At 31.9% G+C, this 20098-nt stretch overlaps 1 protein-coding gene across 3 annotated transcripts in view; it reads right to left on the minus strand.

Annotated features, from left to right (window-relative positions):
* LOC143047842 (PH-interacting protein-like) overlaps positions 1 to 20098 on the minus strand; it is a 64302-nt gene that overhangs the window by 18333 nt on the left and 25871 nt on the right. For 2 of the 3 annotated variants that reach the window (XM_076221137.1, XM_076221139.1), the window contains 13 exons: positions 19632 to 19857; positions 18741 to 19007; positions 17568 to 17724; positions 15875 to 15962; positions 15306 to 15443; positions 14794 to 14840; positions 13686 to 13950; positions 10880 to 11119; positions 10528 to 10652; positions 9449 to 9531; positions 2587 to 2698; positions 2272 to 2333; positions 1602 to 1622 (listed from right to left, as the gene is read on the minus strand). In XM_076221137.1, coding sequence (XP_076077252.1) covers positions 1602 to 1622; positions 2272 to 2333; positions 2587 to 2698; positions 9449 to 9531; positions 10528 to 10652; positions 10880 to 11119; positions 13686 to 13950; positions 14794 to 14840; positions 15306 to 15443; positions 15875 to 15962; positions 17568 to 17724; positions 18741 to 19007; positions 19632 to 19857 — 1831 coding nt within the window. The remainder of the gene's footprint in view (positions 1 to 1601; positions 1623 to 2271; positions 2334 to 2586; positions 2699 to 9448; positions 9532 to 10527; positions 10653 to 10879; positions 11120 to 13685; positions 13951 to 14793; positions 14841 to 15305; positions 15444 to 15874; positions 15963 to 17567; positions 17725 to 18740; positions 19008 to 19631; positions 19858 to 20098) is intronic. The other variant, XM_076221138.1, reaches the window with a different exon arrangement.

A 20098-nucleotide genomic window follows, 5' to 3' on the forward strand; every position in this document is an offset into this window, starting at 1 on the left:
GATGAAGATGGAAGCGTTTAACGACCTTGACTGGCTATATATCCCTTGCACTGTCGGTTTATTGATGTACTACTGTCTTACTCCTATCCATCATGCCTTCTTTTTCTGGGGCAAAAATGAAATCAGATCTTAGTTATCATCAAGTCACTTTAAAAAAGAATTTTTTGTAATATCATAACTTCGAGGAAACTTGAAAAAATTAACAAGAAGTAACCAGCTCTCTATAACATAACTGTCAACATGTTGCAATATGTAATTTTCTGTCAAAAATAGCTCTAAGTCTATTAAGGATGTACTTAGACGACTTTAACTAGAGGCTCTAAAGAGCCTGTGTCGCTCACCTTGGTCTATGTGAATATATAACAAAGGACACAGATGGATTCAAGACAAAATTGTGGTTTGGTGATGGTGATGTGTTTGTAGATCTTACTTTACTGAACATTCTTGCTGCTTACAACTATCTCTATCTATAATGAACTTGGCCCAGTAGTTACAGTGGAAAATGTTAGTAAAATTTTATAAATTTTGTGAAAATTGCTAAAAAATGACTATATAAAGGGCAATAACTCCTTAGGGGTCAATTGACCATTTTGGTCTGTTGACTTCTTTTTAGGTCTTACTTTGCTGTACATTATTGCTGTTTACAATTTATCTCTATCTTTAATAATATTCAAGATAATAACCAAAAACAGCAAAATGTCCTTAAAACTACCAATTCAGGGGCAGCAACCCAACAAAGGGTTGTCCGATTGGTCTGTAAATTTCAGGGCAGATAGATCTTCACCTGATTAACAATTTTACACCATGTCAGATTTGCTCTAAATGCTTTGGTTTTTGAGTTTTAACCCAAAAACTGTATTTTACCCCTATGTTCTATTTTTAGCCGTGGCGGCCATCTTGGTTGGTAGGCCGATTCACCGGACACATTTTTTAAACTACATACCCCAATGATGATTTTGACCAAGTTTGGTTTAATTTGGCCCAGTAGTAGAGGAGAAGATTTTTGTAAAAGTTAACGACCCAGGACGACGCCGGACGCAAAGTGATGGGAAAAGCTCACTTGGCCCTATGGGCCAGGTGAGCTAAAAAGTCAAGAATTTTAAATTGGTATCATAATTCAGAAGAGCACTAGTTACAAAACAAAACTTTTATCTTATATTTGCATTGGTATTCTTTTGGTCTCAAATCAAAAGAAAAGAGATTTTGAATCTGTTTAAATATTGGTAAATGACGTTTTTTTGAGCAAATGAAGGTATATATTTAAATAAAATGGGTGTTATGAGGCAAAATATTTTACCCTGTATTAAAGGAAAAAATCCAAGGAGTCCTAACATCTGACAGAAATTCCCAAAACCTCACCCAAGTACATCCTTAAAAAGACAAACTTAATGGTTCTTAAATCATATTCCAATAAGTTAATCTTAGACAAATAATATTTCATTTCATCAATAAAATAGATAAACAAAGTGAATTTATTCTGGACAATTCACTGATTCTTGCACTTTAATTTCTTTAATTTAAAAAAAATGTATTCTCTTTATAGTGATTGAGACTACATCTATTATTGCCAGCAAGACAGTGAGATAAGCATGCTATCTTACCCCTATGTCCAGGTCTGCCAGCTTAATAAAGGAAGAAAATCTCTATTATACTTTTTGTTAGATTTACTGACCATGAAATTGATCAAAAGACCAAAAAATGTATATATACTCCCTTTATTACATATATTCATCAATTTTAGTTGTTCCATTATATAGATACTTAATATTTATCAGGTCTTTTTATTAATTTGGGGTGTTTTTACTTTACTCCAATAAAATTCCAATAAAATTCAGATTTTAAAAACACAACTGTACAAAAATAAATCATGAATTTCTTTGTTTATTATAAAACATATGAATAAAAATTCTTTAAATCAGAAAAAATCATAAAATTGTCTTATTTAACACTCATAATCTATTTTTATCTCAAATCAGGTAAATGCATAAGTTAGATCAAAAATCAATCAATTATAATGAAAATTCAGAAATGTTTGCAAGGATTTTATTATTTTGAAAACTGTGACAGTAAAATTTGCAAAATAAAGCACTGGTTGTATAAATTTTGATAGAATTTATGCATACATCATTTTCCTGAAATCATAATAAATAAACTTGCAATTGTGTTGATTTTGACACAATCGTAATAATAAATGAACACAATAATTTCTGAATTTACAGTAAATTTGTCAAGACAAGGGCATCTACCAACAAAACCATCATATATACTTACTGCAATCAGCTATTGGTTCCATGTCCCATGGGCTTATCTTCTCTGTTTCTCCATTATCCCAACTGAAAATAAAATTTTGATGTTAAGTCATGATACAAATCTAGTTGTTAAGGCAATCTATAATATGATGTCTAAAAATGAAAATCATGCTAGTTTCCAAAATAATTATCCTTTACTTAAATTTGAAAGGAATCAGACATAGGCCATAGCTATGTTGCAAAAAGTTGATTGCAGACATTGAGATATAAAACAGGTTAATCATTATTCTCTAAGTGGGTATAAGGCAATTATTTACAAGTGTACATGGAGACTTACTGAACAAGAAAACATTGGAACATGCTGTCTGGGTGTTCTTCTTGGAATGGAAACTGTTCTTTTATAGATCCCATCCACCAGGCATCATCAATCATAGACCTAAATCTGTCACCTTTTTGTAAATAAAAAAATATAACTAAAACTGTCAATGCACAGCAAAATCAAACACTGCAATTTGACATATATGACTGTGATATTTTAATATCATTGTATGTGCATCAGGGTATACATCACGTACCATGTCTACTTATAAACTAAAATTAATCATTTGTTCATTGAGTAGCCTTTAAAGAAACTTAGAGATATATAAGATAACTGTGCAGTATACCACCCATACAATGTCTCAAAACATAAATTTTATTTGTTCTCAGCTCAAAACTTAAAATAGGTGAGAAAGCTTTAGAACCTACCTATATCAAACCTTGTAGAAATTAATTGTATATTAATATTTATGTCTCTACCTTAAAATTTAATGAAAATCTAATGATAAGTTTTAATATACAAAAATAAGAAGACACAGTATGACTGCCAATGACACAACTCCAGTAATCTGGAAGGTTTTTTTCACTATGGGCCCAAGGCCCCTCAAAAATAAATTCAATGGGCCATTTTAAAAAATAATGGGCCATGTTGTCAAATGAGTGGGCCATTTGAATTGACTTCTGTAAAAAAAAAGTATCAGGTTATTTTGGAAAAAAGATGTTGATACTTACCTTTATGATTTTAAATAAAATCATGGATAGTTCCGGTGATTTTTTAATCTCAATTTCAATGAATATACAATAACTTCTTCCAACCCCAACAATATTTAAGTCAACCTTTATTTACAATTTTTAAACTGGTACTGTTGCCTTGTTCATGTTCATGTTTTTTTTTGTACATTAAATTAGGGTCTTCATTGATACCATACTTGTTCCAGACGCTCTGTATCAGAGGACATTTCAGGCATTTCCTCTGCACTTCTTGTATTATTATAACTTCATCACGGTGACAAGAATAACAGTACAGAGTATCATTAATTCATAGAACAAAACAACAAATGGCTGAAGTCATGTTTACAAAATGTCAAAACGAACCAAAGACCAAAAAATGACAAGGACAGTTAATCGTCTTTTATCGAGACAAAAACTATATTCCTAAAAAGGCTTTGGGGTTTTTCAATCGAAATAATAGCAAGCTTAACTAAATGAGATTATTATTAGAGATAAATATCGTCTGTACTAGCCAAATTTCACAAATCTAAAGTTGTTTATAAAAAAAAAAATATCATGAATGATGGTTAATTACGTTTTTCGGGTTGTCAGTTAGACCGCATGGTGCTATTATTACAATAGGAAAACACCGAGACGTTAAATCGCATGGTTCTATTATGATGGGGAAACACCCGAGACGTCCCAAAAATACATAGGTGCTCCTATTATTGGAGGAACATTACACAGTTGTGTACACACACATGGCGGCACGGAACACGATCGGAAATTCATTTGACGATATCTAAATATTTCAAAACAAAGTGAAAAATATTGTGCGCCACGTGGGCGCTTACATTTGTCACTGTATGCGCCATTTTTTGTCAATATGCGCTATAGGCGCAGGGCGCACGTCCTTCCCGATCACTGCCACTCTTTACAAGAGACCAAATGACACAGAAATTATCACTTAAAGGTTGATGTACTGCCTTCAATATATACATAGATACAGCCTACAATAATATACATAGGTACAGCCTACAATAATATACATCTTTCATATACCTGTAGATGATATCCTTTCTTTTTGAGTTATCATAGTTAGTAAGTTTTCCAAATACTTAATGATTTATATTGCCACGGTATGAACATAAAACTTACCTCATGTACTGTGGATTCATATACATTTGTGTATAAAAACTTTGGTTGATTGTCAGAGGAAAAATTATAACTTGTTTTTTTTTATACTTGATTGTGTTAATTTCCCAGAGCTTGCAATTAAAACTAGTAAAAATGTGTACTTCATAAAGCATTTGTATATGTGGTTCCCTTAGCTACTAGCCTGATGCATGAGGTTTATGAATAATTAAGGTGGCTCGTGGGTACAAAAATTTCAGCAAAAAATTGAACCTTTATTTTTTCATTACTAATTTTATTTATTACACTATTAGTTATTACTATCTATATTATATATGATATGGTAAAAAAATCAACCCGAAAAATCGATTCGGTTTGGCCCCAGATGACTTTTAAAATGTTTATATCATTGAAAAAGCTCCAAATTATCTCCCTTTGGTGCAAAAATGCCATTTTTTGCCATTAAATTTGAAATATCTTATTTAACTCATTGGTGACTCATATTTTTTATTATTGTTTTCATATAAGCTGTACATAAACTAAATAATTGTAAAATTTAAGCGATTTCTGTAATTAGGTTATTTTTTTATTTCGATATTACCTCTATTACTCCTATTAGTTCAAAAGAAAACTAGAGGCTCTAAAGACCCTGTGTCGCTCACCTTGGTCTATGTGAATATTAAATAAAGGAAGCAGATGGATTCATGACAAAATTGTGTTTTGGTGATGGTGATGTGTGTGTACATCTTACTTTACTGAACATTCTTGCTGCTTACAATTATCTCTATCTATAATGAACTTGGTCCAGTAGTTTCAGTGGAAAATGTTAGTAAAAATTTACAAATTTTATGAAAATTGTTAAAAATTGACTATAAAGGACAATAACTCCTTAGGGGGTCAACTGACCATTTCAGTCATGTGACTTATTTGTAAATCTTACTTTGCTGAACATTATTGCTGTTTACAGTTTATCTCTATCTATAATAATATTCAAGATAATAACCAAAAACAGTAAAATTTCCTTTAAATTACCAATTTAGGGGCAGCAACCCAACAACGGGTTGTCCGATTCATCTGAAAATTTCAGTGCAGATAGATCTCGACCTGATTAACAATTTTTCCCTTGTCAGATTTGCTCTAAATGCTTTGGTTTTTGAGTTATAAGCCAAAAACTGCATTTTACCCCTATGTTCTATTTTTAGCCATGGCGGCCATCTTGGTTGGATGGCCGGGTCACCGGACACATTTTTAAAACTAGATACCCCAAAGATGATTGTGGCCAAGTTTGGATTAATTTGGCCCAGTAGTTTCAGAGGAGAAGATTTTTGTAAAAGATTACTAAGATTTACGAAAAATGGTTAAAAATTGACTATAAAGGGCAATAACTCCTAAAGGGGTCAACTGACCATTTCGGTCATGTTGACTTATTTGTAAATCTTACTTTGCTGAACATTATTGCTGTTACAGTTTACCTCTATCTATAATAATATTCAAAAGATAATAACCAAAAACAGTAAAATTTCCTTTAAATTACCAATTTAGGGGCAGCAACCCAACAACTGGTTGTCCGATTCATCTGAAAATTTCAGGGCAGATAGATCTTGACCTGATAAACAGTTTTACCCTGTCAGATTTGCTCTAAATGCTTTGGTTTTTGAGTTATAAGCCAAAAACTGCATTTTACCCCTATGTTCTATTTTTAGCCATGGCGGCCATCTTGGTTGGTTGGCCGGGTCACCGGACACATTTTTTAATCTACAGTGCTCTAGCTAGAATTCAAAAGGGGCAGGGTGCCAGTGAAGGGCAGGGCACTTTTTTATGATAGGAGAAGGCACTGCTCATTTCTTTTGTCTATGTCCCTGCGTGTATCACGAGTTCACATATTTTTTTACTGTATATATTGTCAATAAAGATGCATAAGTTGTTGTTATGATTATTTATTCTATAAAATTTGCATAAGAAAAGTCATTCATACTACATGTTCATATAACATGGCAATACACATTCATACTATTAACCAAAAGAGGCAAAATAAACTTACTATTCTCCCCCACCCCCTCTCCTTCCAAAAAAATGAACATAAACTAAACATCCCATAGTTTACCATACATGTACATGACAGAGTAGTTGTATTTCAAAATTTTCATCTAGAGCTTGGCCATCAGAACTTTTTTTATTGTTTGTGTTTAGGATTATATTATTTAGTGTAGCTTCATCATGTTGATTTGTGATGAGAGTTTAACTACACACTTCCATTTTTGTAGAGTTGATAGCTTGACACCATTCAAACAATTAATTTATACATATTTCTTACTTGGGAATGTATAAAACATGGATTGCCAAAAGTATGATTATCAAAAATAAATTGCAATATATTTTTTTTGTATGTTCAAACACAGTTAGTATCCTTAAGGTAACATTCTTATATAATTTTGTATTCAATTGGTTATTTTTTCCTATTTTTAGAGCTAGATAATATTTTAGGAGCACAATTTTGTAATAAGCTTTTTCAGGGGAAGTAACTCCAAAATTAATTTCCAACATGTTTACGTCTGCTTGTCGCTCACAAGTTGAGATGGACGATGTTTCTGTGAAGGCAACGTTGATTACTTCAATTCAATTCTAAATTCATGAAAGTCTTCATTCATACACTCTTCCATTGTGAATATATTTATGACAAAAAGGTACATTGTCTTAATTAAATTACCTAGTAATTAACACCTTTGAAGTCTTATCCACAATAATTGATTGTAATGACATGATTAACCTCGTTACCTGGGGGCAATCACCAGGTGTCAAATATGTAATTTAACTTCTGATAAGAAATCGATGAAAAAAAAGGCAATTTTACCAAAACGGCACAAGGGTTTTTCAGAAAACGGCGTCAGGGCAGAAGGGCGCGGCTTAGGGAACCCAGGGCGCGGCGCCCTTCTATTTTGGGCTAACAAGACCACTGAACTAGATACCCCAATGATGATTGTGGCCAAGTTTGGTTTAATTTGGACCAGTAGTTTCAGAGGAGAAGATTTTTGTAAAAGTTAACGCCGGACGTAGGACGACGGAAGCAAAGTGATGGGAAAAGCTCACTTGGCCCTTTGGGCCAGGTGAGCTAAAAAGGACATTAAAGGGATAATTCACAATTTTTCACTTTTCATCTTATTATGTTCATAATACCATAAAAAACATATTCACCAAGTTTTATTTTGATATGAAAAGTAATAAAGAAGAAAATTGGGAATTATTAATTCTATTTCTTCAAACTTCCTGACTTATGTGACATAGTTTAAGTCTTTTTGCATGCCGGGAGTGAAATTAATCTCATTTAAGTCTTGTTCATTAACCATATAATAACACTATTTAAAGCGCATCGACGACTTTTGATGTAGCTTTTAACCAACGAAAAGTGCTATTAACCAACGAAAAGTAAGTGATAGCCATGCAACTTTTAAAATTAGATTGTAGGATTTATGTGTGGATTTTTTTATACGAATTTTAGTAATTAAAGCAAGGATTTGTATAGTATTAAAGTAAATAATACAGTAGTACATTTTATGATTTTTTTTCTACAAATACTTTAAACAAACAGAATGTCGGAACAATTGTGATGATGACGAATTTCTTCCTTTATTCGGGAACAATTTAATTGATATATAAATCTGTGATTTTACTATGTTCATAACTTCGATTAACCAAAGCAAGTTATATATCGACCTGTATCTAAATCAAATTGGTTCTCTTCTTCTTCTTTTGGTAAACAATAGTCTATCGAATTCGTTGATTACATACTGACGGCATACATGGACTAGTCTATTTACAAAACTTTTACCCCAATTTACACAAAATGTATCTTTCTTTCTTATGTTCAATGTATACATGTATATATTTTAAATTGCGCTATAGTTCCGTAACTTTCTATCCAGGCGTATAAACGAATCGTCGACAAGTGCGTACATTTTTTTAAATCAATATTTATGGTATGTTCCAATCTGTCCTTTACTATTGACAACGAGTATATATTATTTCCCAAATTAACCCTTGTAAAAAATATGTAAATAGATTTTTATTTCTTAAAATCTATTTTTTTTTTTTTTAGTTTATTTATATTTTTATAATAATCTTGACACCAGAAATGTAATTTATAAACAAGCGTATGTGTTAAGTAATGACTAGTATATTACATCACTTTCAGACAGGCAAGACAAAGGTGTATATTATACACCTGATAGTTCAAAATGGAAAGTTATAAGTTATCGGCCATGTACACTGATCAATACCTACAGAAGTGAAACGATGCATGAACTTGCAAGCCCGACAGGAAATTGTTGAATACCTGGACAGGTCACCTCACACCCCTCACAATACCTTTGGAAGTAATACCTTTAGCCATGCTGGTGATCAGATGAGGGCAGATCCGAATTTATTTGAATAAAGTTTATTACTTTAAAGAATTATGAACGAATAAGATTTTCGAAAACAATTTTCATGGAACACTTATTTTTGATTTGAACTTTGACTTTTTAACTAATTCCAATATTAACAGTTTAAAAATAACAGACTATGGTTATTTAAAAAAAATAAGAACGTTTTCCGTATCAAGTTAGTTAGTCAGATAAAACAACAATACGATTGACAAGATATCGACACGCAATTACAACTACATCGGTTACTGTAGTTTTGGTCCTTTGTGGTTTATAGACATATCGTGATTTTTAATCGGAGAAGATGACAAAATGGCGGAATGCAGAGAATTGATACTCAAAATTTAAAATCGATGGTGATCTCTTATCTTGCGGAATAAAACTTTAATATCTATAAATTTGAGCATTTTTATACAGAATGGACATAATATCAATTTTTTATTTTTTTTGGCAAAGTTTCCATTTAACAAAAATGTATGTTTCTTCCGGAGGCAGATTTGTGAGCTTAATTGAACGTTTAAAGTATATGATAAAGTTCATTGATAAAAAAATATAGCAAAATCCTATATTAGAAAAAAAAATTGATTTATACCCAGGAGCCCCCTTAATCAGAATTACCTGTTTTCCACTTTCTCTGCATGGCTATATCATAATTCTGTCTGAGAACTAGAAAATCTATCACATCAGGCATATCATGGTATCTGTAAACATATATACATGTATAAATATACTAAATAATCTTAGGTAAGTTACAATTTACCAGTTTGAATTGAAACTAGAGGCTCTAAAGAGCCTGTGTCGCTCACCTTGGTCTATGTCAATATTAAACAAAGGAAGCAGATGGATTCATGACAAAATTGTGTTTTGGTGATGGTGATGTGTTTGTATATCTTACTTTACTGAACATTCTTGCTGCTTACAATTATCTCTATCTATAATGATTTTGGCCCAGTAATTTCAGTGGAAAATGTTAGTTAAAATTTATAAATTTAATGAAAATTGTTAAAAATTGACCATCAAGGACAATAACTCCTTTTTTGTGACGATTGTTCCCCTCAATCTTCTGTATATTGATGAATAGATTTGTTCCTTGTTGTTTATTTAATCAATTTAAAAAAATTTGATCTCAGTGTTGAGAGTCATCCTATGACTTGTACTTTTAGATTATCCCCTAAGTTTCTATTTCTTGTCCTATTTCATATAGCATATGAACGAAATATAATATAAAAATTGTATAATACTGGCAATTTTATAATATTCATTGTACTATCTCAATTTTTTTTTTTACCAATTTATACATCTCATTTAACAAAAACCCATAAGACAAATAGAAGTCTTCAATAATAGACAATCGTCTTTGTAATAAGCCAATCTCTAAATTGTCCAGTCTCAAATTATTGGTCAAAAGAGTATTGACCTTTCGGCAGGGTTAAACTAGTGTAATTTCAGAAATTATTGTGTGCATTTATTATTGCGATTATGTCATTTTAGACTAAAATGTGATTTAATTATTTGTGATATTTAGAAACATACTGTTTATTCATATAAAATAATTTCAAAATGGGAGTTTAAATTATTGTGAGTTTAACCCAGTCACATTTTCGCAATAATTTCTGAATTTACAGCAGTACAAGTATTAAAGTATGAGGGAATTTTTTTTAAATCGAAGTTTACTTCCTGTATGTCAAAGAACTAACTTGATTGAGATTGAGCCTCCTGTTGGTTTCCCTGTTGCTGGATCAATAAATGCCAGCTTTAAACAGACCATTCTGGGTGGACGAACTTCATATTTTATTCCAACAACTCTCATTAATTCTTGCTCCTAAAATAAAATTTGAAATATATTGAACTATTTGAATGATGAGACAATAGTATTCTTTGCTTTTAATCATTCAGTAAACATATCTTTGAAGAAAGATAGTTTGTTGTTCATGATAAAATTGTGCACCAAAAAAGTTAATTCAGTGTTCAATTTGTGCTTCTTCCGAGTAAAAATTTAAATGTAATTATAACTTGAATTCTTTGTGACAATTAGTATAAGATACCTACCCTAATACTAGGCATTTTATGCCATGGTAGGTTTTTATTTGGATCTATCTTGTAGGCATTTTTCCTTACTACTGCCTGAAGGTAGAGATCATGACCTTGTCTAAAGTACATAACTTCATCTCCCATCTGAGGTACATAAGGGGTTTTACGAGGCTTTGTATCAGTTAACCATTCTGATGGACGGAATTCCTCTGGCAGTTCTTGTATACCTCCCATTTTTTTAACGATTTTTTGCCTCCTCTGAAAAATAATACCAAAACATGTGTTAAAAATATAGAATATTCAATTTTTAACTGTAACATGCTCATACCCAAGGGAATGGAAATAACTTAGAGGTCATTTACCAATGATTGCATATACTTACTATCAAATTAATTTTTGAAAAACATATAGACAGAGAATGTATATTTTTTGGAACACTGTCCCTAATTCTAAAATTAAGGAAAATACTCCCCCCCCCCCAAAAAAAAACCCCAACCCAATACTAGATGTGTCAAAAAGATGAAAAATCTGCAATTTCAATAACACATGTGGACACAAACATGATGGTAGTCCCACATATAAAAAAATCAGCTGAAAATCTGGAGGTGTATAGAATAAAGTCTGTATAACTGTGATTATCAACAATTTTCAAAGTTGTAAACCCTTAATTTTGGCAAAATTAGCAGAGGGGAGCGGAACAAAACTTAAACTTGATCTGTAACTCATCATGATCGAGTAACTCACATACCAAAAATCAGGCCAATATCTAAGGCCAGGATTTTTTAATTTGTTGGTTTACAGATCCGCCGACCCGATTTTGCTGATTTGCAGAATAAAAATAAATTTGACTTTTCATGCTTTTTTATTCCCGCCAACCCTAACAAAAACATTATCCCTGAAAAATAAATAAAATACTCTTTTTTTATGAAATGAAATGCATTAAAATCAACAGAACTGATAACACTTTCTGTTGTGAAAAAATAAAACTTCCAATTTACGTATCTAAAAATAGACAAATCAATGATAACTGACCTTGAAATGTCATTTGCATATATAAAAGAAACATGTGTTTAAAACCCATTACACAATAAGTTCGTTTCCTGTATTTGTCATCATTCCGTAAAATGCATCATCTCATAGAAAAAATGGAAAATGCACTTGTCCAAGCGTGGTAGACGTACTAAATTAAAACAAATCATTTTGAATTTTCTTGTTTCATAGATCATAGAAAATCGTCCATTTGAATATATAAAATGGGAATGCATGACAACTGATGAACCTGATATCCTCGTTTTTCCAGCGGACGAATCTATTATGTTCTTGACACGTGTGTTGAAATTCATTTTTGTTCCGACTTTTTTGCAATTTTTCTTTATCAGTTGTCGTGCTTGAAGATCATTATTCATCAAATTTTTCTTGTGAAATGACGATCTAATTTCGACACTGTCACACAACCCCCCTTTTTTTACGGGAAATTATTAGATTGATGTCATACAATGATTATGACAGTTGAGCAATACTATTTCATGGAACTAAAATTTTAAGAAATGATGACAAAATAGCATATCAAACATTTTGTTTTTTGCATAATTTTCTTCCTTAAAAGATTTTTTACCGACCGACTGACTCAACTTTTTCATAGGGAAAATCCGTAAACCAACAAATTAAAAAACCCTGGCCTAAAAGCGTTTATATAAAAAGTCTGTAAAACTGTGATTTTCAACAATTTATCAAAGTCCATAGCCCGTAATTTCGGCAAATATTACCTGAGCGGAACAAAACTTAAACTTGATCTGTAACTCATCTTGGTTAACTCACATGCTAACAAGAATGTTTCCATAGTACACAAATGCCCCACTCGCACTATCATTTTCTATGTTCAGTGGACCGTGAAATTGGGGTCAAAACTTTAATTTGGAATTAAAATTAGAAAGATCATATCATAGGGAACATGTGTACTAAGTTTCAAGTTGATGTAACTTTAACTTCATCAAAAACTACCTTGACCAAAAACTTTAACCTGAACTTCGCACTATCATTTTCTATGTTCAGTGGACCATGAAATTGGGGTCAAAACTATAACTTGGCATTAAAATTAGAAAGATCATATCATGGGGAACAAGTGTACTAAGTTTCAAGTTGATTGGACTTCAACCTCTTCAAAAACTACCTTGACCAAAAACATTAACCTGAAGCGGACGGACGAACGGAGGCACAGACGGACGGACGGAGGCACAGACCAGAAAACATAATGCCCCTCTACTATCGTAGGTGGGGCATAAAAATCATCCCAATATCTGAAAGAGTTTAGAAAAAAAGTCTGTATAACTGTGATTTTCAACAATTTATCAAATTCCAAAGCCCGTAATTTCGTCAAAAATTAGTGGAGCGGAACGAAACTTAATCTGTAACTCATCATGGTTAACTATCATACCAAAAATCAGCCCAATATCTGAAGGTGTTTAGGAAAAAACTCTGTATAATGGTTTGTGACGGAATGATGGAATTTCGGAATTAGGGAATTGCGGAATTATGGAATTTTGGACAAGGGTAAAACTATATGGCACCGACAACTTCGTTGCGGGGCCATCAAAAAAACCAAAAACAACTATTATAAATTTTATTGACTTGACAACTGTTAAATTAAAACACACATAGTCTATACCAGTAACATTGCTTTATATACTTTTTTGAAAAGCAAAATAAAAAAACCATATAAGAGTTGAAAAACAAAACTGAAAAGAAGGCAGTTATGTATGACATTAATTTTGCCTTGCCTTGAAAAATCACAAATAGCAATGGTTTTACTGTCTAAAATACATACTATTGTTTTCTTGGTGGGCTTTGGTTCTTTCTTCTTTGGTGCAGGTTTTTTCCGCTGAGGACGAGGAACTTTGGCCTGGAATGTTTGGTCCCTATTTGAGTCCCTATCTTCATCCTTAGCTACATCATGTAAGTAATCGCTATCTATATCTTCTGTCTCAGAAGAACTGACTTTTCTTTGTTTACGTTTCCGCTGAGATGTACGCTTTGGTGGTTGTAAATTGTTACCTGTGTCTCCCATCCAATCAGAATATTCACTAGATTCACTGTAAAATAATTGTTAAACATAAAATCATCTCATCTCTACACCCAAAACCTCTTTTGTGGAGATTTGATTTCTGTGTTGTAAAGCCACTATTTTTGGGCTATTTTGTGGCAGCCAGTTTTATTGGTGAAGAAATCAGAAAGACCCAGGGAAATCACTGACCTACGATATGAAAACTGACAATCCTAGTCAATTAAGATAGGAATTGAGTGCACCAGAACTGTTGAGTGTAACTACTTAGACCACTCAGCCACAGAGGCCCTAATTGTGTAGGTGTCTGACAGATCTTAAAAGTGCTTTATATACATTACAACTCATCATTATCATGCTGCTGACCAAATATGAAGTCATTCTGTTCTGTAGTACCTGAGAAGTGTGTGACGAATTATTTTTTATAGGACTCCTATATAGATTGATAAAACTATCTAAAGGCGAATACTCAAATATTTTTTTCTTTTATTCTTCAAAAATCTGAATTTGTAATTTAAAGAGAAAAGAAAGCTATCAATCTCTTGTTGGCAGTTAACGTAATTTTAACACAAGTAAAGCCAGCCCCCCCATAACAAATTCTTTGTTTGAAGTTTCCTACCCATGCCTTCTATGGTAGGTAGGTAAGTAGGGATTTCTTTTTTTTTTCATTTTGTCCAACAACATATAAGTCATTAAGTTATGTTTCAAACGAGAAATCTACATAAGAGCACACAAAAAGCTAAGATAAAACATTGGAATTGATTTTTGTCATAAAATCTGTAATACAGGCTGTTTTTTTTTTAAGCTTTTTAGGAGGTACAATGTATACAGCAAACAATTTAATTTCATATTTGGTCCCAGATAAGTATCTTACCCATCACTACTGCTGTTCCATAGATCTGAGCCTGATCCATCTTCTTCCTAATAAATAAAATATGTGATTGTATTCATGTAAATTACTGATAGGAAGCAGCAAGATTTTTTTTTGGTTGATGATTAATTAGTAAGACCTATCTACCATTTTTTTCTGATATATTTTGTAATTTCTTTCATGAAATATCAAATGAACTTCCTAAATTATGGCTATATAAGATATTTATTCTTTTTTCTTTGTATCAACACATAAAACTTTCAAGTTCATCTGAGATTAATTACTACTTTTGTACAAATAAAAAGATGCACTGTGACAGTAAATGAGGCAGCAACCTTACAACATCATCTCATCAAAATAATACATCTACCTTACAGGAAATGTTTTTGTGCTTTCTCAAGGTAACCATAGCCATTTTTTTCATTAATGATTTGCAAAAAGTGGCTTTTTCACACCATCTCATTTTATTGCATAGCTATATGAACAAAACAATGATTTAAAGACTAAGCTGGTACCTCTTCAGTGTCATATAGAGCTCTGGTAACCAGTCTATTGGTAGCTGTCTGTTCATTCTCTTGTTGTACTGGACTAGCAGGTTCTTCTGGCACTTTCTTTTTCCCTTTACCTTTCTTTGGGGTACTGGCTGTGCTGGGCTAAAAATTAAATAACTTTTATCAAAATGGTATTTTGGAACACATTTAATATATTGTAAACATGATTTCTCATAGTGTAAACATTACCATTACTAATATGTAAAAAACGCAATTGCAATCTTAAAATTTTCAAAATGGATGCCATTGCAATGAAAACAGAAAAAACGTGAAAAATTCCAAACTAAATGAAATTTTACAGAAACATGACCTCTCATGATATTATGTCAAGTTAATACTTAACTTTATTTTAGTTTTCATTACCATGGAAACTGGAAGTTTTTGATGAAATTCCCTATTGCTTGCATTTGCATTTCTAATAAGAATTTTGTTTTTATTACATATAGTATATATTAATATATGATATCTGATTGTTAAATCACTATGACAAATCCAACTTTAATTTGATAAAAGAATAAATGAAATCTTATTACATAAGGCAACGTAGGTTTTTTCTTCCTTTCTTCTAAGAATTTTCTCATTTCTGCTTCTGAATGGGCTCTTCTTTCTTCTTCATTTTTCCTGTAACACAAATTTCTATTTTACATTACAGGGCTAATATGCATAAAACTACTTAAGTTAATAATGTAATACAGTCTATTCCACTTAATTGCATACCGCTTTATAGCATAATTCGGTTAATTGCATAGTTTTCTCCTGCACAAAACCATTTCCCATTCATCTAATGATAAATTGTCTGGTTATATGCATAGCTCTACAAGTAGCCTTTTGGTTTATTGCATGGAAAATTATTGCCGTCTAGATATGCTTAGTTAAAACTGACGAGATTTTTGACCGGGAATGGCAATTTGGTAAGTATATTTTTCTTGAATGCATCCTTATTTTCGTTATTATTTCATATTACTTTTGTGTTATTTAAATAAAGTTTTAAAACAGTTTCTTACATGTTTATATTATGGAATTTGATTTAAAAATAAACCTCGATGTCTACACAAGTAAAGTTTCCCATGTTCTATTTTAAGCCTCGAGGTTATAAAAATGTCAAACAGATAGTTGTTGTAAAAATGTAAAAACACTGACTCAAAGGGTGTTAATAATTGATTGGATTTAAACAATTGTCCATAGATTACATTTGGTGTTAATTTTAAAAACAATAACTCCTGCTAATTATCGATCATAACCAATGTGAACTCTATTGGGCTTGAGGTGATTTGTATTAATGTTAAATATTATAGGGCATTAAAAAATGGTTAAAGAATTTTATACATCAATCATTTATTTTCAATATTTTATGAAAAGAGCATTTACTTTTAATTATTATATTTTCTCACTTTCAACACTCGTGCCCAGCAAATAACCTGTACAGGGCCCAATTACTGCTTTGCATATACGAAACTAACGAGGTGTTACTTCACTGTCCAACTGCATATCAAAGGCAATTCATTACACATCTATTGTTAAAATAGTTATAAACTGTGAAGTATTGTTTAAAAGTTTATTTTAACTCTGTCATTTCCCATTTCGGATATAAGCATACTCCTCTTATTGCATAATTTTGTCTGACAAATAGGCTATGCAAATAACCGGAATCTACTGTACAACTTATTGTAGAAAAATCTGTCTGTTAGGAATAAATCTTAATTTTAGCAGCTTTAAGCATACAGGCCCAGTTGAATAAATTAATCATTTAAACCAATCTCACATTTAATAAAATCTTTTATCAGCTTGAAATAATGAAATCTGTTCTGTACAATCAATCTTTAAAACTTGTTTCAACCTTATATTTGTAGCTGTTATATGCATGTATTTAACATAAGTATGACATAAAAACCTATATAAAAAATAATAAAAACAAGAATGTGTCCATAGTACACGGATGCCCCACTCTCACTATCATTTTCTATGTTCAGTGGACTGTGAAATTGGGGTCAAAACTATAATTTGGCATTAAAATTAGAAAGATCATATCATGGGGAACATGTGTATTAAGTTTCAAGTTGATTGGACTTCAGCTTCATCAAAAACTACCTTGACCAAAAACTTTAACCGGACGGACGAACGGAGGCACAGACCAGAAAACATAATGCCCCTCTACTATCGTAGGTGGGGCATAACAATCAATTTATATACTGCACAGTATTAAAGAAAGCCTGTCTTTATACTTACGACAACAAAGAAGGATCCAGTTCCCTTACAACTATCCTTCGACTCCATGCTGCTATTTCTGACTGTGTAGCCCTCTGTTCTATATTGCTAAGTGATTGTCTTACACCTTCAGTTTCCCCACTTCTTCTGATACCAACTCTTGGCCCAGTGTTCCCGACTGCAAATAACAAATAATATTTTTTTTATCTCTTCAATGATTGGCACTTTCATTTTAAGAATCCTACTGTTTATATGCTAGCTACTAAAAGGGCCTGATCCTTCATTTCTGTATTCAATAAACATTTCAGGTCCTTTTTTTAATCTTTATATTTAGGTACAAAATATACCTTTTTATTCTCTATTCTGTTTACCCCCTCGAAACCCTTGTTAAAACTTATCATTTCCATCTAAAAAATTAACAAACAATGAGAACATATGGCTATATGAGTTTTGTAGAATTAGTTTTATAATGTTGCTTTACAAATTAATCCTTCAATATATTGTTCTTATGGTGTATGTGTCACTGAATAACTCCTATTTTACATGTATGTACCTAAAGTGGCTAGACCAGATAAATTCAGAAAAAATATTTAAATAACAAGAGTGTGTCCAAGTACAGGGATGCCCCATCCGCACTATCATTTTCTATGTTCAGTGGACCGTGAAAATGGGATAAAATCTCTAATTTGGCATTAAAATTAGAAAGATCATATCATAGGGAACATGTGTACCAAGTTTCAAGTTGATTGGACTTCAACTTCATCAAAAACTACCTCGACCAAAAACTTTAACCTGAAGCAGGACAAACGGATGGATGGACAAACGACCTTACGGACACACAGACTTGAAAACATAATGCCCATAAATGGGGCTTGATAAAAATCAATTGATAATTTGAAATATGTTCTTGGTCAGTGAATTTTTAAGAGTAAAGTCCCTTAACCTATGTCCTTATCATTTTCTCAAACATATTACTGTAGATTCATGTATTTTCTGTGGATTGAGGAAAACTTGCCTTTTTGTGGATATTTGATTTCGTGGTATTGCCAAAGGCTGCATTAATTCTTATTGAAAATTTGTAATTCATTTTACATTGGACTTTTAGTTTCCAGGTAACCACAAAATCCACGAAAATTAGTTTCTGACAAATATAATAATGAATTCTCAGTATCCAAAAACCTTGAATCTAATTACCAGAATTTGATCTATTAACTCTAGGTTGTGCCCCTGGAGGAGGGGGTGAAGCCAATGGAGCACCTCCTTGTCGTATAATCCTACTATCTTGCTGTCTCTGTAATTCTTGTATCATTCTATCTATACTGGCCTGTCCAGGTCCACCTGGAGCAAGCCCTGATGCTCCACCCAGAACATGCCCTGGTAGTTGTAGTCCAGCTGAAGCTTGCCCTGAAGGTCCTACTCCTCCTACCAATGGTTCTACATCTCCCATTACTTCCTGTTCACCTGAATAAAACATAAATTTCAAAACTCAATCAAATACACCTTATTTTTTTCTTTTTTAATTCAGTTTTGTAAAATTGTACTATGAATGCTTTTAAGAATAAGATTTTATATCTTTTAATATTTATACAGTCAAGAACAAAGTATAATGGAATCTTTAGATCTAAATAAACGACTTGATAATCACCATCAAATTAACATGATTTTGTTCCAACTTAGGAATTCCTCAGCAAACTTTAAAGATAACACTTCTGTAGAAATATAAAATGAATAATGGGTGCATCCTCAAATCTAACCCAAGTTAAACCAAAATGTAATGATGTAGATAACAGACAAAATAAAAATGTAGATATCCCACTTGCATCAAGTTTAAAGAGTGGAGAAATATTATAATCCACAAAATATAGAGGTGGAATTTGTTTCTCTAATGATTTTAAGACAATAGCTAAACAATGTTTATCCTTCCTCTCCAAAGATTTGCAGAAAGTTGTGGTCTTTACATCTTTTCACAAAACAATTGAGACATGTGGAAAAAGCATGCAAATTACAGAAAACTTAATTCAATGTGCCAATAGGATATAAATCTCTTATACAAATACAAATATGTAAAATATTGTATATTCTTACCTTCTTCATTAACTCCCATCTGGGGAATCAACTGATCGTGCCTGTTGTGTTCCCTCCCAGGGACTAGTTTCTGTAATCTGGGAGGGTAAGGATTACCATCGATATCAACGAGGAAGGGAGGGGGCATCAGATGTGGGGGCTGTTGTGTCTGTTCATCCAGAACATAATTATTTGCATCTCGCATTAGAGGTCTATAGTCTGTATGGAAAAATAATTCTTGAGGAATCTGAAATTACAGAAGGTATGAAAGTCATTAATATATCCTGAGATAGCAATAATAGTTTCTATTAATATATTATTTTTCTATAATTTTTTTGCTTCATATCTTTTTTATTTTAGTTCATATATATTCTATTTTAACATTTCTAATTTCATTAAATTCTTTAAAAATGAGCAAAAATCAACTTCCTCTTTATACTTTCATGGAAGAATAATGTTAACCTAATAATGAAACTTTCATACATAAC

Source organism: Mytilus galloprovincialis, chromosome 10 (genome assembly GCF_965363235.1).
Source record: "Mytilus galloprovincialis chromosome 10, xbMytGall1.hap1.1, whole genome shotgun sequence".
Lineage (NCBI taxonomy): Eukaryota > Metazoa > Mollusca > Bivalvia > Mytilida > Mytilidae > Mytilus > Mytilus galloprovincialis.